The 23,350-nt window shown below is 36.9% G+C and overlaps 1 protein-coding gene across 4 annotated transcripts in view; it reads right to left on the minus strand.

Moving 5' to 3' along the window:
- Positions 1–23,350, minus strand: part of Ect2 (epithelial cell transforming 2) — a 63,522-nt gene that overhangs the window by 34,482 nt on the left and 5,690 nt on the right. For 3 of the 4 annotated variants that reach the window (XR_006147326.1, XM_042678911.1, XM_042678910.1), the window contains exons 4-15: positions 23,162–23,254; positions 20,982–21,164; positions 18,227–18,316; positions 17,389–17,496; positions 15,407–15,480; positions 13,516–13,646; positions 13,272–13,387; positions 13,108–13,170; positions 12,045–12,267; positions 9,789–9,925; positions 5,109–5,228; positions 423–491 (exon numbers count right to left, since the gene is read on the minus strand). Coding sequence is in view for 3 of the 4 variants with exons in the window: in XM_042678911.1 (XP_042534845.1) it covers positions 423–491; positions 5,109–5,228; positions 9,789–9,925; positions 12,045–12,267; positions 13,108–13,170; positions 13,272–13,387; positions 13,516–13,646; positions 15,407–15,480; positions 17,389–17,496; positions 18,227–18,316; positions 20,982–21,164; positions 23,162–23,254 (1,407 nt within the window). In the remaining variant the exon portion in view is untranslated. The remainder of the gene's footprint in view (positions 1–422; positions 492–5,108; positions 5,229–9,788; positions 9,926–12,044; positions 12,268–13,107; positions 13,171–13,271; positions 13,388–13,515; positions 13,647–15,406; positions 15,481–17,388; positions 17,497–18,226; positions 18,317–20,981; positions 21,165–23,161; positions 23,255–23,350) is intronic. The other variant, XM_042678912.1, reaches the window with a different exon arrangement.

The raw sequence follows: 23,350 nt of genomic DNA on the forward strand, positions 1-23,350 counted from the left end.
AAGCAAGTGCACTACCATGAAGCTCCATCCCCAGATATGAGGTTCTTATCCTCAAATAGAAGCAGCAATTCATTAGGAACCTTTAAACAGAAAGACAGGAGAGTGAAAAGTATTATCAGTAAGAAAAAGAAAAGCTTATGTAGCAAGTTTGAATAAGATCACTAATCTGTGACCATTTATGAATAGTAAGTAATCTGACATAATATAATCTCACTGACCATAGTGAGATAATTAGTGTTATTCTAATGATGACCTTGTATTAGTCTATGTATAAGAAGCACAGTTTCAGCAGCTAAGAACAATACAAACGTATTTTATAAACTCAACTATGTCAAAGTTTGTAAACCTCTGATCATTTAAAGGATTTCCCTGAGTCCTTGATTAGATACTTCAATTTGAAACAGCAAAATTAAAATACTTACATATTTAAGAAAGATGTCACCAATGCTTTTGCTCTCATCCCAGTTAACAATTAGGTCTTCTAGATCATCCTAAAATCAAACCAATTGAAACATTTAAAATGTTTAAAAAGCTTGACAGCTTAATTGTACATCTTAATTGTGCAGCTTTTAATACGTCCAAGATATTCAACTGGAAAGAAGTGTCTTCATCTTAATTTGATGTGCAAAATAATATCCCACCCTTCTCCTCAACAAGGAATGTCTACAAACTAAAAATAAAGAAAATATAGTATCTAGTCAGTAAGACTAACTTCTCAATGTAATAGCTCAATAATGTGTCTTATTCATAAGTTAACTATTCTATTGAAACTATAAATTGATTGGCATTATTAATCTGAAAGTTAATCCTGCTGACATGCTGGTGCATGTCATTAAAAAGTATAGTCCATTAACAGGGTCAGCAAATTTTACTTAAAGGGACAGATGGTAAACAGTGAAGGCCATATAGTTTCTGTCATTACTGCTCAGCTCTGCAAAGTAGGAACCACCATAGACCATATATCAACACTAAGAGTGGCTCTGTTCTAAGACCCTCTGTACCCTATCAGGTAGTAGAAAAGATTTGGCCCATTAACCACAGCTTCCTAATCGCTGGTCAACAAAGATCTCCATGGTCATGTTAAAATATTACATACTCGTAAAAATTTAGAAGACATTTATAAACTTCACAAGAAAAGAAATGACAAAATGAGATGCCAAAAAATGACATTAAATAATTAAAATTCTAAGTAATTTTACTGCAAAAATCAGTAAGCTCTTTTTTGGGAGGTGGGAGTGATATAGGGCTAGAACTAAGGACCTCATCTGTCAAGTTCTTCACTCACAGTTGGCTCTCTACCACTTGAGCCTCCAATTAGGGCTTTTTGCTGGTTAACTGAAAATGCAAGTCTCTCAGATTTGTTTACCAGGGCTGGCTTCGAACTGCATTTCTCAGATCCCGGCCTTCTGAGTAGCTAGCATTATAAGTATGAACCACAGGGCCCATCTAGTAAGTAACCTCTTATCAGAGGGTCTCAATGTAGCATCTCAAAAGCCTAGGAAACACATTCCATGGACCCCATGAAATTAAAACTATTTTTCTAATAAAGAGAGGAAGGTTGGGCAAACAGGTATAATATTCAATGTACATAACGTGTGATAATAGAACTAAGTAACTATGGTGGCGTTGGGATAGATGGAGGGGATAGAGGGAGGGGGAGAACGATGGAACACTGATTAAGACTGAACTCATACATGCGTACGTTGAAATGAAACTCATTTGTTCAACAATTTAAACAATAATTTTTAAAAAAACTAGTTTCACTGTAATTCTAAGGTATTGACTTTTCTCTCTCCTGCAGCACACACAATGTGCAGTACTCTACCAGAGCAAAATCTAAAGTCACTTTTCTACTAAAAAGAAGGAAAAAAACCCTATACACAATGTAAATACTGTGCTTCTCACTGTATTGTCTTAGAAATTAGTTCTTTTTTCATAACAATGCCATTTGTTATTATGTAATGGGTCATTTTAAATAAATTAATACTTGCACCGGTGGCCCATACCTGTAATCCTAGCTACTCAGGAGGCTAAGATCTGAGGACCATAATTCGAAGCCAGCCTGAGTGAGACTCATACATGCAATTAGTCACCAAAAAAAGTAGAAGTGGAGCTGTGTGTAGCTCAAGTGGTAGAGAACTAGCCTTGAGCACAAATGCTCAAGGACAGTGCCCAGACCCTAAGTTCAAGCCCTAGAACCAGCACAGAAAGAAAAAAAAAAAAATAGATACACTGAGGCTGGAAATGTAGCTCAATGGTAGAATGCTTTCTTAGCATGCACAAGGCCTAGATATGATCCCATCACTGAGAAGCAAAACACAATCCGTTATCCCAAGCAGAAGAGGTTCTGCTGGAGGGTGGGTGCTATCAGAAGCAAGCTGGACAACAAAGGAGGTGGATGAGGATAAGTAAGGTTCCAAGTAGTTTGTTTGCATGTATGAAAAAAGAACAAGGAAACACATGGAAATTGCTTTGCGGAAGAAAGAAGGAGTAAAGTAAAAGTGGTAGAGAGGGTAGACTGACTTGGAGGGAGATACATGTAGACAATGAAACAAAATCCCCCACATCCTCCTATAATACTAATGTATTCATTTGTCAGATATCACACCAAAAGTACAGTCCATTTTTTAAAAGGTAATCAACTGGATTTCATCAGATTTTAAAACTTTTAAAGAAACATATCCAGAATTTTAAAATACTTCTAACTCAATAAAATGACAGCCCAAATAAACAGTAAGTAGGAGAGACTGTAAGGAGGAGGATCTCATTGAAGAGGCCAGCCCCTGGGAATAGGCAGGACTTTATCTAATTTAAAAGCAAAGAAGGGCTGAACTATATGGGAAGGGAAATAGGCAAGAGAAACATGACATTTGGAAAAAACTGTGAAACAAAACAAAATCCTCTCTACCAAAGAAATCTAGTGATAGCTTTCTAAAGCATAAAAGATATAAAAGATTAATGTCTTTAAAAGACCTTAACTGGAAATAAAGATAAACTAGCTTTTAGAGCAAAAAGAATTCCTTTAGAGTTCATATCAAGTTTTGGAAATTAAATGAAACAGATGGAGGATTCTGATAAAAGACAAAATACATTCAGTAAATGGTACTTTCACTAACCTACAGTTTTGCTAACTCACAGATCATTTATACTTTTTACTCATAAGGCATACTAAAAAGTTTTATGTATCTGTCTAAAAACATTCCATAGTTCAGACTGATCCTTTTATTGGACTATAAAAATAAACACCAATATGGGAATTTTTTTAACAGAAAACAGTGCTTTTGCTCAAATATCATACAGGAAAAATAAAAAGGAACAACACTGCTTTCCCCTAGTTCTTTTCTTCAGTAGTGAGAGTGGTAAAACCAACACCAACACATCAGATGAAAGCTCATTGCTGAGCGAGTCCCCAGGCTCCAAGCTAGCATGTTGTGCGTATATGTCCGTGTGTGCCTGTCCTGGGGCCAGAACTCAGGGCCTAGAGACTGTCCCTGAGCTCTTTTGCTCAAGACTAGCACTCTACCACTTGAGCCACAAGTTGATTTCTGGCTATTTGGTAGTTAACTAGAAATAAGAGTCTTTCAAGCTTTCCTGCCCAGGTTGGTTTCAAACTGTGGGCCTCACATCTCAGCCTCCGAGTAGCTAGGATTACAGGTATGAGCACCAGCACTGGGCTGTAAGCTGTTTTGGTTTTTGCTTTTACATAAGTAGTTTAATGAGACTCCACCTTGACAGCATGGAGACACAAATCTAAAGTCGCAACTATTCAAGAGGTTGAGGCAAAAGGCTCAAGTTCAAAGTTAGTGTAAGATTCTAACTCCAAAAACACGAACAAGTTTTTGAGTAATAAGAATGTTAAAATAGGTTCTATTGCGGGTAGGTACCAGTGGGATGGGGAGAACCAACTGGAGAGCAAAGGGGGTAATATGGTCAAAATGCTTCATATATAAGTATAAAAAACAATAAAACACTGAAAAGTAATAAGGGGTGAACTTGATCAGGATATACTCTATGCATATATGGAAATGTCACATGAACCTCCCACACACATAACTAGTGCATGCTAATAAAAACAATCTTAAAAAAAAAACCTAGAGATGAATAGAAAAAAATTGATACAAGAAAACTAAATGTAAATTAAGAAGTTTGTTTTTTGTTTTTGCCAGTCGTGGGGCCTGAACTCTAGGCTTGGGTGCTGTCTCAGCTCTTCAGCTCAAGGCTAGTGCTCTACTACTTGAGCCACAGTGCCACTTCAGGCTTTTTCTGCTTATGTGGTGTTGAGGAATTGAACCTAGGGCCTCATGCATGCAAGACAAGCACTCTACCACTGAGCCATCTTTCCAGCCCCACAGGTTTTTGAATGTTAGGATATGGACCTTATCTAAATATATTAATACACAATGTGCAATTTTGTTAAACTTGAGTCAAGTAATACCATCAACAGTGTGTAAACTTGTCAACTTTAAAACACTATGTGGTTATAGAAACTCAGTCTTTAGCCAAGACAATCACAAGGGAATGGAGCAGATCTTTCCAAAGTATAAGGTATTGGGGTTCAAGATGTGAAACAAGAAATAGAGCACATGCCTAATAAGCATGCAGCCTGGAGTTGAAGCCCTAGTACTGGAAAAAAAAAAAAAAGGAGGAGACTGGATATTGCTCTCCTTGCTTTAGAGACTACAATTTTTCTATCCCTATAAAAACAAAGAAAAAAACCCCACAAATACATGTTATTATGTTGGCAATACATGTTTATTGTAAGATCATTCTAAATTCTCCATACAATATTTTCATATGCACAAGTCTAGCCATTATACAAGGATGAGGAGTGAGAAAAGTGAAAAAAAAAAGGTTGTTGACCAATTAAATAGAAAGTAAAAGAACAAGTTTCAACTATATACCTAGTTAGGGCTCAGGATGCTTGTTCAGTAGTAAAGCTTTTGTCTGTCATATGCAAGGCCTGGGTCACATGCACGCATATGCAGTACACACTAACATATGCACAAACATATACACTAAAAAAGCAAACAGATACTACTTAGCTAATAGGAAACACATGTAAGGTTAAATATAGAACAACTCAATAATATCAATCGAACAAAATTTACCTTTATCTTAGTGTGGACATCAAAGATATCTGGGATGCTACCAAAGATAGTTTTAATCTCTTCTGGTGCAAGAATAGGCCCACCACGTTGTCCTTCTTCTTCCAATGGCACCTGAAATAACTGATTGGGGAAAACAGAAGAATATGTTAAGAAGACGGTGGTAAAAAGAAAAACAAAGGTAAAATACACACAATGACAAGATGTTGAGATGCTGATAGAAAAGAATTAAAAATGTTCCTACATTTAAAACATTTTTTCTTGCAACACTGCCTATCCTACTTATATTGCATACTCTGTATGTACATATGTGCACATAATAAACATAACCCTTAAAAATTAATAAAAGCCAAGCAACTACTCAGGAAGCTGAAACATGAGGATCTTGATTCAAAGCCAGCCCAAGCCAGTCCAATCATCATTTGCCAGGCACCAGTATCTCATGATTGTAATCATAGGTATTCAGGAAGCTGAGATCTGAGGATCACAGTTCAAAGCCAGCCTGGGCAAAAAGTGGGAAACTTATGAAAAAAACACCATTTAAAAAATAACCAAAGAGCTGGAATGTGGCTTAGTGATAGTGTGCTTGCCTAGCATTCATGAAGGCCTGAGTTTGATTCCTCAGTGCCACTTAAACAGACAAAGCTGGGAGTAGTGCTGTGGCTTAAGTGGTAGTTTACTCACTAACCTTGAGCAAAAGATCCTCAAGGACAGTGTCCAAGACCTGAGCTTAGGACTGGCAAAACAAACAAAAAAGTAGCTCCCCCCATTGTTTTGTATGTAGTGTTCCAACTCCATGGTGCACATTATCATTACAGCAAAATCAGTACAACAAACCACAATTTACAGTGCTCAGCAGCCCCATGTGGTCAGTAACCATCATATTGTATACCAGATGTACAGAGTTAAGGAAGAAATATAAAGCATGAAATCACTAGGACAACCTATCTTGAGACTATACAAGAATAATATAGGTTCTAGACTAGTCCTGAGAAACCCGTATCTCCAATTAGCCAGCAAAAAGCTGGAAGCAGAAGAGTGATTCAAGTGGTGTAGTGCTATCCTTGAGCAAAAAGTCAAGTGAGAATTCAAGGCCTTGAATTCAAGTCCCAGGATTGGCACAAAGGAAAAAAAAAAGAAGACAGTACAACATCCTTGGGTTGTGGGGACAGGAACCAGTGGGAATGGGGAGAGCTAAAAAGGAGAATAAATGGATATGGTAGTCTGTTTGCATGTATAAAAATAAAACAATGAAACTTGCTGAAGTTGTTTTAAGGGGGAGAGTGATAGACAGAGGTAAGGCTGAGCAGGATGCATTGTTTACATGTGTACAAATATCACAATGAAAACCCTAGTACCACTTACGTTAATTTAAAAATTTGAATTAAAAAAATGGATGAGTTGTGCACTAGTAGTTAATTCACAACTGTAATCCTAGTTACTCAGGAAGTCTGACCCCAACAGCCTAGGCATAGATGGCATATCCAATTATCCGTCAAAATGACAGACTGGAAGCTTGGCTCAAGTGGTAGCACTAGCAATAAGTAAGCAAGCCTGAGTTCAAGCCCTAATAATGGCATTGAAAAAAACAAACAACAGAAAAATAAAAACAGTCAGTTGTCGGCGGCTCACGCCTGTAATCCTAGCTACTCAGGAGGCTGAGATCTGAGGATCGTGGTTCAAAGCCAGGCCAGGCAGGAAAGCCCTTGAGACTCTTATGGACAGTGCCAAGACCCAGACTTCAAGCCCCATGGGGGGGGCGCAAGCAAAGAGAAGGAGAAGGTATGGAGGGTTAAATTGGAGAATTCTATACACATGACATGTATTAAAACAGAACAAAATCTACTGAATTTGCTCCAAGAAAGGGGAGAAGAGAAGTGATTGTAGGAGTGGGACACATTATATACATGGAGTACATCATGTTAACTCCATGGACTATAGGAAAACCTCACAGTGAAGCTCCTATGTACAACTAATTGATCCTAATTAGGGAGAGAAAAACTAAGTCTAAAATCGTCACAAAGAACTATAAACAGGTTTAGCAATCGGCATTCATTCGTAACTTTTGGCATCACATCTAGTTGTGGCACATATGCTTTTGTAATTGGTCCCCTGTCATATTCTGCTTGTGTCTCCATTAATTCCCACATTCTTAACAACAAAATCCAAGCCCAGATCAGAAACTACCTATCATTTTTTTCTATTAAAGATAACTGTGGTGGCCTCTACTTCATTTGCTTGACAATATGTCAGCCTAGCTCCTTCATTACCTAAGACAAATTTATTCCTTCTTTCCAAAGATACCAAAATAATGTCCTATTACTGTCTTTCAGAATCTGAATTTCAGTTTATTCCTTAATATCTTCTTCAATTATGTTCTGAGGAATCATCAGAATTACTGTTTATATTGAGAAGTAATTCCACAGTACATTTTATTATCAGTGAACAATGAGTTAAACATCCCAATGTGATTAAGCACTGTTGATTTCATATGTGATATTTAATGGTCAAGAAAGAGACTTCTTACATCAACTTGCCAACTTTGCAACTATTTGGACAATCTTTTGCCACATATACACAACAGTAAGTAAAGCAACAGCTCTGGAAAAGATATCTTTAAAAGTTTCTATCATGTCTGAGTATAAATGTACTCCCTTGACATCATAAAAATTTTTTTTTAAAAAATGTGATCTGGGTGCTGGTGGCTCACACCTGTAATCCTAGCTGAGATCTGAGGATCACAGTTTGAAGCCATCCCAGACAGGCCAATCCATGAGACATTTATCTCCAATAAACCACCAAAAAGCCAGAAGAGCTGTTGCTCAAGTGGTAGAGCAACAACCTTGAGTATGATAGCTTAGGGACAACATCTAAACCCTGAGTTCAAGACCCAGTATCAGCAAAATAAAAAGTAAAACTATGAAAGTTGTCAGGATCCCAAACGGAAGCACGAGTGTCAACTTTAACCCAAAAGAAGTTGGGGTGCTGGGAAGGTGGCTCAGTGGTAGAGCACTTGCCTTGCATGCCTGAGGCCCTGGGTTCGATTCCTCAGCACCACATAAGCAAAAAGAAAAAAGCCGGAAGTGGCACTGTGGCTCAAGTGGTAGAGCGCTAGCCTTGAGCTGAAGAGCTGAGGGACAGCGCCCAGGCCCAGAGTTCAGGCCCCACAAACGGACCCCCCCACCCCACCCCCAAAAAAAGAAGTAAAGTGGGCTGTCAGATACTAAGTAAGAGCACAAACACTGCCTGACAAACTGCAAGTTTGCAGAAAGGTCATCACAGCCTGGCACAAAAGGACCTCAGGAACCTCAGATTAAAACCACTACCACTGGGGCTAAGGATTACGGCTTCAAAATAGATGACATAATTTCCTCAAATCTGTCTTTAACAAGTCCCTCAACCTCAGTTTCTTTGAATAAATCCACCATTTACTATGACATGCATACTAGTCACAAATAGCTATCATTTGTGTTTAAAGAATCTGATTCCTTTAGATTAACAGGGAACCTGTGAAGCTCTGAATCAAATTAAGTCCTAAGATCAACTACTAAAGATCTTGAAAGTCATTAATAAAAATGGTGCTATTTCTTTTTTTTTTTTTTGGGGTCCAGTCGTGGGGCCTGAACTCTGGGCCTGGGCGCTGTCCCTCAGCTCTTCAGCTCAAGGCTAGTGCTCTACCACTTGAGCCACAGCACCACTTCCGGCTTTTTTCTTTTTTTTTTGCTTATGTGGTGCTGAGGAATCGAACCCAGGGCCTCATGCATGCAAGGCAAGCACTCTACCACTGAGCCATCTTCCCAGCCCAAATGGTGCTATTTCTAAATGAATAAAATTCCAACTATAGTCACTTACCAGCAGTTTGTCTGCTTAATCACAGACCTATTAACACTAACAAAGTACAGCCAATACAAGGTAACAGTAAAAGTAAATTTCCAAATAAAACTTTTAAATTCTCTACACATGCTATGCAGTTCAGTGGATGAAGAGGCTCAGTCAATCCCGAATCATTATCAAATTGCTGTGTTCTCAAAATCCACCCCTACAGAAGCAAGGGTGCTCAAAAAGGGTGCTCAATGTGCCTAATGACAGCAAATAAGTAAAAATTTGAAAAATAGCTTTCTTTAATGGAAGTTGGGCAGGGCGGGAAAAATGAATGCATGGCCTCAGTATAGCACTCAATTCTATGCAGGCTGCACATGTGGGGTTTCTACAGTGGTCTCCCTTGCACCACACAGCTGCAAACATCAAGGGTCTGCTATCTATTGGCATTTGTAGTATCTATGTTCAGTTTGTATTTGTGTATAATTTTCTTCCAAAATCCAGTATTTTTTATTTTTATTCTTGGGAATTTTTGTGTTGAATGCTAGGAATGAACCCAGTTAAGGTAAGCACTCTACCTCTGAACTACAACCCTACCTCTTAAAAACAGTATCTTTTGGAAAAAACAAAACACAACCAGAAATAGTGGTGTATGCTCATAATTGCAGCATTCAAGAAAATGAAGCAGGAATGCTTCTAGCTTAAGGCCAACCTAAGCTCTGCAGCCAATTTGATGGGGGTCATGGCAAGACCCAGTCTCAAAAAAAGAGTAAAATACAAATAAAAATACAAAGCCAAAACAAGATAAAAATCTTTGATTTTGCACTAACAAATGTGGAAATCATTTTACAAATTGATACTTACTTGAATAATTGTTGCCAAAATATTTACATAATTGCTCTCAGTCTGATAGAGCTCTTTTGCAACTTGCCACCTGGCTGACTGCTTTGAAGGAACTGGAGTAGAATTTTTGGAAGACTTAGTACAAGATTTAGGTGTATCTGAAAGTGTTTAATAAAAAACAAACAAACAGGTAAACACTTAATTGGAAAACAGATCTAAATACAAAATATTGTAAGATACAGATTTTTTATTAAAGCAGAATTAATCTCTCATAGGATAAAGGCAAAAAACAGAAGGGTTAAAAATATTACTATTCCAAATCAACATTATACTAATAAATAACTTAGGCTCTTCAGTAATGTCAATGTCATTAAAAAGGAAGGATTCCAAAGTAGAGGAAAATAGAAATAATTAACAAACTTTCTTTTGCCAGAAGTGAGAGTAAGCCATTAGTGAGAGAAGTAGAGAAATGAGAAATGTGCATGTTAATTTTTTCCTTATAATACATATAATTGTTATTTAAGAAATGCCTTAAAAGACTGTGATGGCATATGAGTTATAACCCCAGCATTCAAGAGACTGAGCAGGATAATTGTGGGTTTGAGGCCAGCATGAGCTACACATTGAGACTTTGTCTCAACACAATACGAGAGCTAGCACATAGCTTACTGGTATAGCACATGCCCAGCATGAACAGTTCAATTCCAGTATTAACAGGGTAAAAGACAAGAAAAAAGAAGTTCCTCTATACTTTCAGAAAGCCTTTTAGGTATTCTCAAATTTAGTGTGTGTGTATATGTATGTATATATGTGTGCACATGTGTTTATTGATGTGTGCTGAGAGTAGAAAAGACTTTAAAATTTTAAAGCAAGTATGGCAAAAACTTAGAGAACCTATATAAACATTAGTCTTTGTAAAGATAATAAAATGGAGAGCAACATGAAAAAACACTTAAGTTTAAAAAAAGAGAAGAGGGTTATGATGATTACTCGATTACAATAGTAGAAAACTATATACATATGGAGAAGGCCTCAAAAAAATAACCAACGTTGAATAAAAAGTTCTTTCTTTAGTTCAAAGTATCTTAATAGATTAGAGTGGCTGGTCATGCCTGTTTCAATAATTCCTTTTGTTCTCTAATTATTGGCCTAAACAATCTACTAAAAATAGGGGAGTGGCCAGATACCATGGCTCACTTCCATAATCTTAGCTATTCAAAGAGACTGAGATCTCGGGATCTTGTTTCAAAATCAGGCCAGGTAGAAAAGTCCATGAGACTCTTATCTCCAGTTAACCACCAAAAAAGTGGGAAGTGGAGCGATGGCTCAAGGGGTGCCAGGTTCAACCCCCAGTTCTGGCACAAAAATATAAAATAGAATTTTTAAAATAACTTTAAAAAAAAGACAAATATAGAGAGATAATAGGAACTATGTCAGTTCAACACAAAGTAAATTCACCCTCCTATGATTTTTTTTTTTTTTTGGGTCCGGTTGTGGGGCCTAAACCTGGCTTGGGCGCTGTCCCTCAGCTCTTCAGCTCAAGGCTAGTGCTCTACCACTTGAGCCACAGCGCCCAAACCGGAAGTGGTACTTTTTTATTTTGCTTATGTGGTGCTGAGGAATCGAACCCAGGGCCTCATGCATGCAAGGCAAGCACTCTACCACTGAGCCACCTTCCCAGCCCCCTCCTATGATATTTTTAAGCTAAGGTTAAGAATCTTTTTTGGTTACTCATAGGACTTGAACTCAGGGCCTAGGCACTGCCCCTGAGTTTTTTGTGCTCAAGGTTAGTACTCTACCACTTTGAACCACAGCTCTACTTCCAATTTTCTGGTGGTTAATTGGAGATAAGAGTCTCATAGCCTTTCCTGCCTGGGCTGGCTATGACCTGTGATTCCCCAATCTCAAAACCCCTAAGAAGTTAGGATTATAGGTGTGAGGCCACCAGCACCCGGCCTAAGAATTTGCTTTTTAAACAGTTCTTGTCATTCTTAACTGGACAAGTTACCTCTCTGTTCCTCAATTCAATCATCTGTGAAATGGAGATAATAAAATCTATTTAACAAATATACAAAATACATAAAACACTAAGCATGTAGTGAGACATCATCCAATGGAAGATTATGCTTAGTGCTTCCTGTCTTTTCTCCCCATTGAGAACAAAGGTATTAAAGGCAATTAAAGGCTTTTCATATTCATTGTAGTAAGGATTTACCTACATTTTAATAACCACTCTATATCATTAATCTTAAATTTTCATTTTTAAATGCCAATTACCTCCACAGTTAATGCTAGACTCTGGTGTGTTGGAGATATCTAAGAGTGACCCTATAGAAAGGGAATGTTCAGCAGATGGACGCTTCCGGGGAGGGAAAGGTGACATGTCTGTCTCTCTTGAGAGCTGAGCAAGTGTCTCTTTTAAACGACGTCTTTTGCGGTTGCTGTTTGGAGTATTTAGAGAAAGCAATGACACGGATTTTTTGAGCTCCGGAGTATGAGCCTACAATCAAAAGCACAAAGGATGTGTATTATTTCCCTGGTTCTTTACTGAGACAAAGAAAAATACATTTATAAGTCTGACAAAAACATGGAGTATGTACAATATGGTACCTACTTTAATACTTCACACTCTAAATCATTAATTTCCAAACTAAAACCTCAGAAAGACTGCTATTGTTTTAGTAAATGTCATTGCTCTTCATGTAGACCCAGCATGAAGGCTGGATTTTCAGGTTTCCATTCTTCTATTGACCATCTTTTTAAGGACATCTTCTCCCTTAGGATTCCCCATTATCCTAATGGATAAATCCTAACTCTTTAGTATATTAAAAACTTACTGATCCTGCCTATGTATTAAGTTTTAGTTTTATCTACAGGATTTCCCACACTAAACTACTTGCTATTTTAACACTATCGAACTTTTATAACCTCTCACCTATTGTTCTAACTTAAATGTCCTTTACCTGATTAGACTGGTATTGGCTTAGTTATTTGCCCTTCTCACTCCTGATTCAGTCTCTCAGAGTGAAGCTCTCTAGAACATACTTGCCAATAAAGTTGTAAGCTTCTAAACATAAGTCTCATTATTTATAATGGCATAATCAAGAATTACCAAAGAGAATGAACGTGTGTTATACTAAATTAAATGCATTGTTTCAATTAAATCTACATAGATTAAGGATTTTACTGGATATCTAGCTACTTAATTATTCTAAAAGCCCTAAACATATAATAAAATGTTATGTATACTAATACCAGGCTCACTAAGCCCAAACTATCATTTTTATATAATCAAAACAAATATGTGGGGATGGGGAACAAACCTGGGGGAGGAACATACCTTGTGATAAAAATACATAGTTTCTCCAGCACGGGCATCCATCTGAATGCTTCCCCAAAACCACTAGATGAGAGAAAGCATTTTAATTGAGAATTAACTTTAGCTTATGAGAGAAGTTATTAGTAACATTTGCTTATTTTTTATATCTAATTGCATTGACTTGCCTCTTGCTTGACAACATAAAGTTTCTTTGAAGGTTCAAATGGAAGTTCTTTAACTGTATTCTCTTCAACTATAAGGTGAGTGCATCTCTCATCTCCCACTGGTAAATAGTTACCTCCTAAAAGAGGAATGTGTATAAGCACAAGTAAGCCAAACTCATCTCTAAACCCCAATCTCTAGAGAAAATTAATTAGGAAAACATTAAGTAGGTCTGGGGAAAGAAATATAGAAAAGTTTTTAAACTACCTTGCATTTCAGTCATCTCTTCCATATTTGTCCTTTCTTCATCTGAAAATCCCAGGAAACTTAAAATGCAATCTTGAAATGGAGGAACTTTAAATTCATTTCTAAAGTCATCAACTGCTGCACAGAAATTCCTAAAAACAAAATACTTTTCTAAAACTAGCTTAACATATTCTATTATTTAAGTATATCAATTTGCAAGTCTGCAGTAATTCTCAAGGTCTCAACATAAGGTTACTGAAATACATCTGAATGAGGCAATGATGGCTCATGCCTGTTATCCTAGCTACTCAGGAGACTTGAGATCTGAGGATAGTTCATGAGACCCTTATCTCCACCAAAAAACCAGAACTGGAGGCGTGGGTCAAGGGCTAGTTGTGAGTAAAGAAACCATAGGAAGCCGAGCGCTGGTGGCTCATGCCTGTAATCCTAGCTACTCGGGAGGCTGAGATCTGAGGATGGCAGTTCAAAGCCAGCCCGGGCAGGAGAGACTGTGAGACTCCTATCTCCAATAAACCACCAGAAAACCGGAAGTGGCGCTGTAGCTCAAGTGGTAGAGCGCTCGCCTTGAGCTGAAGAGCTGAGGGACAGCACCCAGGCCCAGAGTTCAAGCCCCATGACCGGCAAAAAAAAAAAAAAAAAAAAGAAACCATAGGAAAGCATTCAAGCCCCAGTAGCAGAACAAAAAGAAATAAAGAAAATACATCTAGTTATGAAATGTTCACAAAAACTTGTTTTAAAAAAAAACTGTGGTTGAATGAGCCTTGAACTGAATTGTTCAGGGACAGCTCCCAGGCCTAGAGCTCAACCCCCACAACTGATAAGAAAAAAAAAAGAAAGAAAGAAAAGAAAAGAGAGATCTTTCATGCGATTATTTCTAACATATTTATAAGATTATGTCTTTGTTGCCTTGGATGTCCCTCCCCAATGGTATAACCCCTGCTTTCACTATATATGATGTTGGTATATGTGGAGGGGAAGGAAAAAAACAAATTGTTAAAACAGGGATACAGGAGGACCCATACGAAGGGATGGGAAGGGGAAACAAAGCAGGAGACTACGATGCTTGATAAGAAATGTGCTCATTATCTTACCCATGTAATTGTAACCCCTCTGTACAGTATTTTCACAATAAAAAAAAAAAACAAAAACTGTGGTTGAGAATATAGCTCAGTAGTAGCTTGTGCTTAACATATTAAGACTCTCTAGGGTCACAGCCTCTACGATGTATCTGTAAGTCATCCAGAAATTAACTTCTGAAAAAAAACGTTAGGATAAATATCTTTACAAAAAAATCCAAGCCCTAGCTAGATAGTGAAATTATACATGTATTCTAAAGGTCCATAATTTCACAAAATTATGTAATGATTTAGTACCACAGCAAGAACAGAAAGCATGAGATTGCAAAGCTTAGCAAACAAGGTAATGGTTTTACACATTAATTCAAATATCTCTACATACACACAAACAAAAAAAAGAACAATCTCAATACTCAGAGTCATTATTAGCAATTTTAGATTATTTATAACCAAAATTATTTCACAAAGCGAAATGAAACCCCAAGATATCTTAGATGTCTTTAATTTTTTAATTTAGATTCTACTCCCTAGCTACCCAAACACTGAATTCAGTTTTCTATATTATCTAGGAATTTAAGGGGATGGAGCATTTGTTATTGTTATGAGAAGTCTCACTATGTAGCACAAGTCAGCCTCAAATTCATCATCATCCTGCCTTAGCCTCCCAAATGCTGGGATTACAAGCACTCACCACCATGCCTGGCTAAAGAATTTAGTTTTAGGCACATGAATTTATCTTTCAAACATATGTTGAAAAAAGAAATTAATTGTATGTCCAATTCAAATACCAAATCACTGAACTTCTAAAAACTTACTGCTCATCCCGCCTTTCCCATGCTTTATAAATCCATTCTGGTTTCACAATTGGAGTACCCAGGCTCACAGCAACCTAGAAGTATTAACATTAAATATAATGAATTTTCATCTTAAATGACTGCATTTAAGTTACTCCTACATAATTACATACACACATTTTTCATACAGTTTTACATTATAGTTATAAAAGAAATGAATAGTAAGAACTGTCTCACAGTCAGGCACTGGTGGCTCACACTACGAGGTACTCAGACGAAATCAAAAAAGGATCTCAGATGGGAAGGGATGGGAAGGGGAAACAAAGGAGGAGGCAACAATGCTTGATAAGAAATGTACTCATTACCTCGCTCATGTAACGGTAACACCTCTGTAAGGTATTTTCACAATTAAAAAAAAAAATCTCACTTCCATATCAGCCAAATTGGTGAGGCTCCCCTTCCTTTCAGTGAATAAGGATTGGTTATGTCCAGAAAGGCCCAGGGAAAATATGTAACACAGGGCTTAGGACATGGCTCATGGAGAAGAATGCCCAGAGTTGAAACTCAGAGAAATAAATTTATTTAGATGATGGTTAACTAAAAACAATCTTTGATTAAGTGGACTGCCATGAAATTTCAATTTGTCTTTTGTTCCTGTTAACTTCCTTGGAAAATGACCAAAACAATGCCTACAGAAAAAAAATATATACATATATATAATATATACATGTATAATATATATACATATACATATATATAGCTGGGCACTGGTGGCTCATGCCTGTAATCCTAGTTACTCAGGAGGATCTGTGGATCGTGTTTCGAAGCCAGCCCAGGAAAGTCAGGAGGAAAGTCTGTGAGACCCGTATCTCCAATTAACCACCAGAAAACCAGAAGTGGCACTGTGGCTCAGAGGTAGAGTGCTAGCCTTGAGCAAAAGATGCTCAGGGCCTAGAGTTCAAGCTCCAGGTCTGGCAAAAAACAAAAGAGTAGAGTAGAGTAGAAAAGAGGAGGGGAGGGGAGGAAGGGGAGGAGAGGGGAGGGGAAGAGAAATCTGATTAAGTCACTTTAACCTTAGACATGAATTAAAAAATTTACCTAGGGCTGGGAAGGTGGCTCAGTGGTAGAGCGCATGCCTTGCATGCCAGAGGCCCTGGGTTCGATTCCTCAGCACCACATAAAAGAAAAAAGCCGGAAGTGGTGCTCTGGCTCAAGTGGTAGAGCGCTAGCCTTGAGCTGAAGAGCTGAGGGACAGTGCCCAGGCCTAGAGTTCAGGCCCCATGACCGGACCCAAAAAAAAAAATTTACCTAAAATTAACATCCACTACATAATGACACTGAGGAAAGTGGGAACAAATGACAAATCTGCAGTAGTATTAACCACAATTCTTAGGACTACAGGAATGGCTTAAGCGATAGAGAGCCTGCCTAGCTACAGTGAAGTTCTGAATTCAAACACCACTCTGCCAGAAAAATAAACAAAGTTTTCAGGTGGGCACAGTGCTGTAATCTCAGCATCTGAGAGTGAAGCAGGATGATTGCAAGTTCAAGGCCAGACTGGGGCTGCTGAAGGCACAGCGCAAGTGATAAAAGCTATGCCTAGTAGGCACAAGATCCTGAGTTCAAACTTGTTCTTTTATAAATTTTACAAGCTAAATCACAGATTGTTTATAAAAATAGAACTCTGCTCTTACAAAACTTACTTAGACAAGGCTGAAAACCCTTCTCACAGATCCCAATGCCCTCATAACCAAAGCAAAGCATCTTTGCTCATGCTATACATATCCCAACCAATAACACTACTCATACTACTACCTCCCTCCAGCTCTACTGCCTTCGTAAAAATATACAACATGAATTATAATTTTTACCACGTATACTGAAAGCCAAAGTGACATTTCTTATCCTCAGTAAACATAGAAAAGCAGACAAGTAAGTGATACTCAACCCATTCTAAAATAATATTATACATTGAAATATGCAAAAATGTCATGTTTACATACCCGGAATTTTTCTCCTTCTGTACAGTTTGCCACCAAATGTGTAACTTTTGAATTAAAGTCTTTTCTAATAACTCCACCCATATGATGAACTAATGTCACCAATCTGACCTCAAAAGAAAATTGAGCAATATTTCATTAATTTGAATAAAATTTTAAATAATTTACAATTCACACAGCACTTGCTTCTTTTTAATGTGCAAGTAAGATTTTTATAAAGATACTAAATTTTATGTCAACTTCTTAAGATTATTTTGTCACAGGCAAAATTGTATATAGAAATAAACTTAATATAAATTATTCTAGAAAATTAAGGTAATTAAAGAACTGGCTTTCATAATTCCTAAATGTACCACTCATTTTAATAACACTATATTTCCTAAATATCTTTTTATACTACTATAACATCAAGATTCTGGCCACAAAATTACTGTAGTATTCATGAATTCTAATATACAAAACACTGTGAAGCAAAAATAGTTTCAATGGCTTATCTGGGGGAGTAAGACTACTACCTTAAAGCTAGACTTAGATATTTAAACACAAAGTTCAAATTAGTAATAGAGCTGGTTAAGCAGATCAGTTAAGAAGATCAGATAATTAAATCATAAACCAGTCATTCTGGACAAAAACATTTAGCTCTTTACAATGCTCTTAAGAATTTGTTTTTTTTTTCAAAATATTTAGAACTTGATATAGTCGCAATACGTTCTCCTTAAATATTTGTAAAATAAAGTCATAATGCCAAATAATAAAGCCAATTTAAACAAGCCAATTAATTTAAGGTTTTTGTTTTGAAAAACAAAATCCTTTGAGATTGTGTTTTGTAATTAATACTTACTAGCTCTTCTTTCTTCCTGAATCCAGTAAAGCATAAAACTAGATTCATCATACTTGTACAGTACAGCGGCCGACATGAAAATGGCAAAGGCTGAGGATACAATTTTCAATCTGTGAGCTTTCTTTTCAGTAAAAATTAGAAGACATCTTTTTCAAGCTAAAAGTATTTCTCCTCTTACAAATCAACTTCACCCCTTTAAAACTTTACTTGCATTTCTAATATGCAACAACGACAAAACAACAAAAATTCAGATCACAAATTTCAGATTAAAAAAAATTCCTAGGCAGGTGTGGTAATGCATGCCTGTAATCCTAGTATTTGGGAAGCTGAGGTAGGAGGATCACATGGTTGAGGCCAGCCTGAGCTACACAGTGAGACTCTAACTCACAAAAGAAAAAAAGCCAGCATGGGTGGTTCACGCCACCAGTTACTTAAAAAGCTGAGATTTGAGAAGCACAGTTGAAAGCTAACATAGGCAGACAAATCTGACTCCCATCTCCAATTAACCGCCAAAAAAAGAAAAAGAAAGAGAGAGGGAGAGAGAGAAAGAAGGAAGGAAGGAAGGAAGGAAGGAAGGAAGGAAGGAAGGAAGGGAAGGCAGGCAGGCAGGCAGGCAGGCAGGCAGGCAGGCAGGCAGGCAGGCAGGCAGGCAGGCAGGCAGGCAGGCAGGCAGGCAGAAGTGAAGCTGTGGCTCAAGTAGTAGAATATCAGCCTTGAGTGAAATAGCTAAAGGACAGCACTTCAGTGTCCCTAAGTTCAAGCCCCAGTTGTAGCAAATAAATATTTCCCCATGATTCCTCAAATATATTTTATTTTCTAAGCATATTTTACAACTAGAAAATTCAACATGAGGAAAGTATCTAAATTTTTTATTCCAAAATACACTCTGGCATACATTAAATAACTGTAAGCAAAGAGTTATAGACTCATATACTACTACAAATGCTTTCAATTAATATTATAAAACAAATTAAAACATTTAAATGAATTAATAAAACAATTAATAAAAATAATAAATTTAATAAATTTAAAATAATTAATAAATATCAAGAAATTTAATAAATTTAAACCAAATAGGATTCCCAGTCTTGAAGTTAAAAAAAATGGAGATGTTTAACATAATCATTGACTATGAGTGAAGTATTAATAAATGAAGCCCATGACCACAAATACATTCTAGAAATTCTGGAAAATGCAAGCTAGTTCTTCCTAAGTCTAATCTTACACAGATCACTTGAATTTATAGTAATCATAGGTAAAAATCATTCACAGGCCTCATAAATTAATTCACCTATTTTTATGAGTATTAAAGGTTTTCATGTGCTCTGGCATCTGTAACAATAGACACAAACTGACAATAAAAAGGCAAGCTTAAAAATGGCAAAACCGGATGGGAAGGGGAAACAAAGGAGGAGGTAACAATGCTTGAAAGAAATGTACTCATTACCTTGCCCATGTAATTGTAACCCCTCTGTACGGTATTTTCACAATTTAAAAAAAAAAGGCAAAACCTAAATAACTAAAGAACAGTTTAACAAAATGAATACCAGGAAGCAGAAACGTGTTTGGGAGGAGTAATGGGGAAAACACAAATGGAGGAAGGATGGGAAAATGCAGACATTACAATTGATATACATTATATAAAAACTGAACTATGTAAAACTTGATGGTAGGGATGAGAGGGTAAAATGGTTCTCTCATTATGAATGATGGTCATTCTTGTAATCCTAGCTACTCAGGAAGCTAAGATAGGAGGATCTCAATTAAAAAACAGCCAGAAAACAAAAGTCCATGAGAAGCCGGGCATAATCCTAGCTATTCAGGAGGCTGAGATCTGAGGATCATGGTTCAAAGCCAGCCCAAGCAGAAAAGTCCATAAGACTCCAATTAACCACCAAAAAATACCACCAGAAAACACAAAGTGGCACTGTGGCTCAAGTGGTAGAGTGCTAGCCTTGAGCTAAAGAGCTCAGAGACAGCTACCAGGCCCCAGAGTTCAGGCCCACAACTGACAAAAAAATAAATTAAAAAAAAAAAAAAAGTTCAGGAGACTCTTCTGGCCAATTAAGCACCTGAAAAAAGATAGAAGTAGAGCTGTGCTCAAGAGTGCTAACCTTGAGCAAAAAAAAAACTCAAGGACAGGACCCAAACCCTGAGTTCAAGCCTCACGATCAAAAAAGATGTAGTAGACTCACAGCCTGACTTACAGAACTGAAACCCCTTTATACAACTACTAAATAAATAAACAAACGTGCAAAACCATGGTGTTGGGAAAGATGGAGAATAATAATGGAAGCAGTGATACTGATCAAGATGCACTGCACTCATAACTGACATTGAAATGAAACCTCTTTTGTACAACTACTTTAAGGTACTAACAAAATGGCAAAAGTAACAAAACTACATAGGAACTAATCATATTGAAATGTTTAAGATAGGTTCCTAATTCTAAGCTAAGCAGCAACTGATAAAAATGAGAATGTATTTTCTGTTCTATATGGGGAAAAAAGAAACATGCTATGTTATCTCTTTCAAGACACTACAGATAGTAAGAATTATGTTACACTTACTATTTCACATTAAAAAGCCTTAAATTTAAACTACTAAAGTTTATAATGGGAATTAAAGGAATATGAACAATGGCTGTTATTCTTCTTGTAAGTCTTGCATACTCTCAATAATTTCAATAAAATCTGTTCATTAAAAACTTAACCTTGAAAAGTAATAATAAATATATATATACATTGTTCCTTACCTCTCCCTTTTGTGCACAGCTTAAAAGAACAGGTGGTCCAATAATTCTACAATCAGCCTTGTGTAAGTCATTAAAGACAGAATCCTGGAAGTCCGGAACCACGAAGACATTCTCAAATTCTGGGGAATCCAAACCTTCAAGTTCATTCACTGACTCCATCCTTGCATAAGACATTTGCGTTTCCTTCATTTTTCCCCATATAGTGATTGGAAATAAAAATAATTTATAGGCCAAATAAATCAAATCTCTTGCATAGCAACATTTTCAACATCATTAGATTTAGAAAACTCACATATTCAATCGTGATAATCAACTTTACATGTAAAAGCCCTGATTTCTTCATCCACTTATATTTTTCCAAAAAATCTTGTCAATCCACATTAAAATCTTTTTGCTGGTCTTGGGGTTTGAACTCAGAGCCTAGGCACTGTCCCTGAGCCTCTCTGTGCACAAGGCTAGTGCTGTACCACTTGAGTCACAGTGCTACGTCCAGCTTGAGTAGTTCATTGGAGATAGGAGTCTCACAAGGACTTTTCTGTCCAAGCAGGCTTTGAACTATGATCATCAAAGACCTTAAATTTAAAGATTATTAAAGGGACAAACTTCTGATGATAGTAGTATGATAGTAGTAATCCCAAATATCATCTAGTATGCATATTAAGCCCTAGAAAATTAAAATGCTGTAATTTTCTTAAGTATGTACATTTGGACAGTAGAGTACAGTAAATGTAACCCACCTACATTTCTTCCTGTACAAATTAAATATCCTCAGAAAAAAATTCTAATAAAAATAACAGCACATAATATTTGTAAAAAGGTTTTAATCTAAATGTGCAGAAGAGAAAGATGTGAGGTGTACAGGCAGTTGTAGGTTAAAGAAAATTACTGATAGTGACTCACAGTTAACACTTTATACTATGTACCTAGAAAGAAAGAATGAAGACACAAAACAGCCTACTTAATTCCAGAGTAAAAAGAACAAGGGGGAAAAACTGGATAGATGTGTCAATTATTTGTGCCTAATATGCATGAGGGCTGAGTCTCAGCCCATTGGCCTCTCAGCACTCCAAACCACAAATGAAGAATGAAGCCTCATTTCAGAGGGGAGTGGATCTGGAGATAAGGGCTTCAAGCAGGTAATTAAGATCTATGAATGGAGCTCTAGACCAATTTCACTAGTATTCTTACAAGAAATTTTGACTCACAAAATAACAGCAGAGATGTCCAGACACAGAAGGGGCTAGGGGGTGTCGGGAAAAGCTCCATGAGGACTCCACAACAAGCAGGAAGCCACTGGCAAACCAAGATATAAGGCCTCAAGAAACAGTAACTGACACCTTCTTCTTGGACTTCTAACCTCCAGAACTGTGAGAGTAAATTTCTTCTTAATCTGGTCACTGTTATTTTTTTCAAGCAGACTGAGCACACTCAGCTGAGACGTGAGGTGAACCTCAGTGGAGAGTGCCTGCCCAGCTGGCACAAGTATCTTTCATACACTGAAGCAAATTTGTGAGAATTATCACTTACTATGCTTTGTGATTTCAGAAAAACAGATAATATATAAATATATAATAAATATTAAAATATATAAACATGTAAATAAATATACAATCTATAATAAGTATAATAATATAAAATTAAAGAGGGAAAAGAAGCTTAAGAGTGTAAAGAAAATTAGCCTGGTACTAGTTGCTCAAGTCTATAATCCTAGCTACTCAGGAGGCTGACATCTGAAGATCATGGTTTGAAGCAGGCTCAGCCAGGAAAGTACATGAGATACTTATCTCCAATTACTCATCAAAAAGCTGGAAGTGGAGCTGTGGCAAATGGTAGAGTTCCAGTCTTGAACAATGAAGCAAGGGACAACACCCAGCCCCTGAGTTCAAGTCCCAGTACTGGCATAGAGGGGGAATAGGTTTAAAGACAACTACCTGATCCTGTACATTCTGAGTCATTTAAATTTAGTAATCAAGTTCTTTAAATGATGGAATTATTTCAAATAGATAGTATAGTTTTGGGTTTCAGGTATACCCAAAGTTTAAAACTAAGTTTAAAATAGTTTCTCTTTGTCTAGTTTCAAAATACACAGAATATACCCAGGCCTAATTCCAATCACCATCAGTGGAACGAGTTGATTAAGGGAAGTGCAGCATGCTACATGCAATGAGAGTGTCACCTACCATGGTAACAATACTTTTTACTAACTTTTCATCCGCTTTTCCAGGACAACTTTCTTTTATCTTTATAACAGGGATTTCCATTATTTTAATAGTCTGTGAAAAAGAGACTTATGTATAAGATTAAGAAGGTGATGAGGGAAATTATTAAACACTGATGGGGCCAAAAAAAAATCTTTTTTAAAAGTAAAT

This window comes from Dipodomys spectabilis, unplaced genomic scaffold, assembly GCF_019054845.1.
Source record: "Dipodomys spectabilis isolate Male_0828 unplaced genomic scaffold, ASM1905484v1 ptg000050l, whole genome shotgun sequence".
Classification (NCBI taxonomy): domain Eukaryota; kingdom Metazoa; phylum Chordata; class Mammalia; order Rodentia; family Heteromyidae; genus Dipodomys; species Dipodomys spectabilis.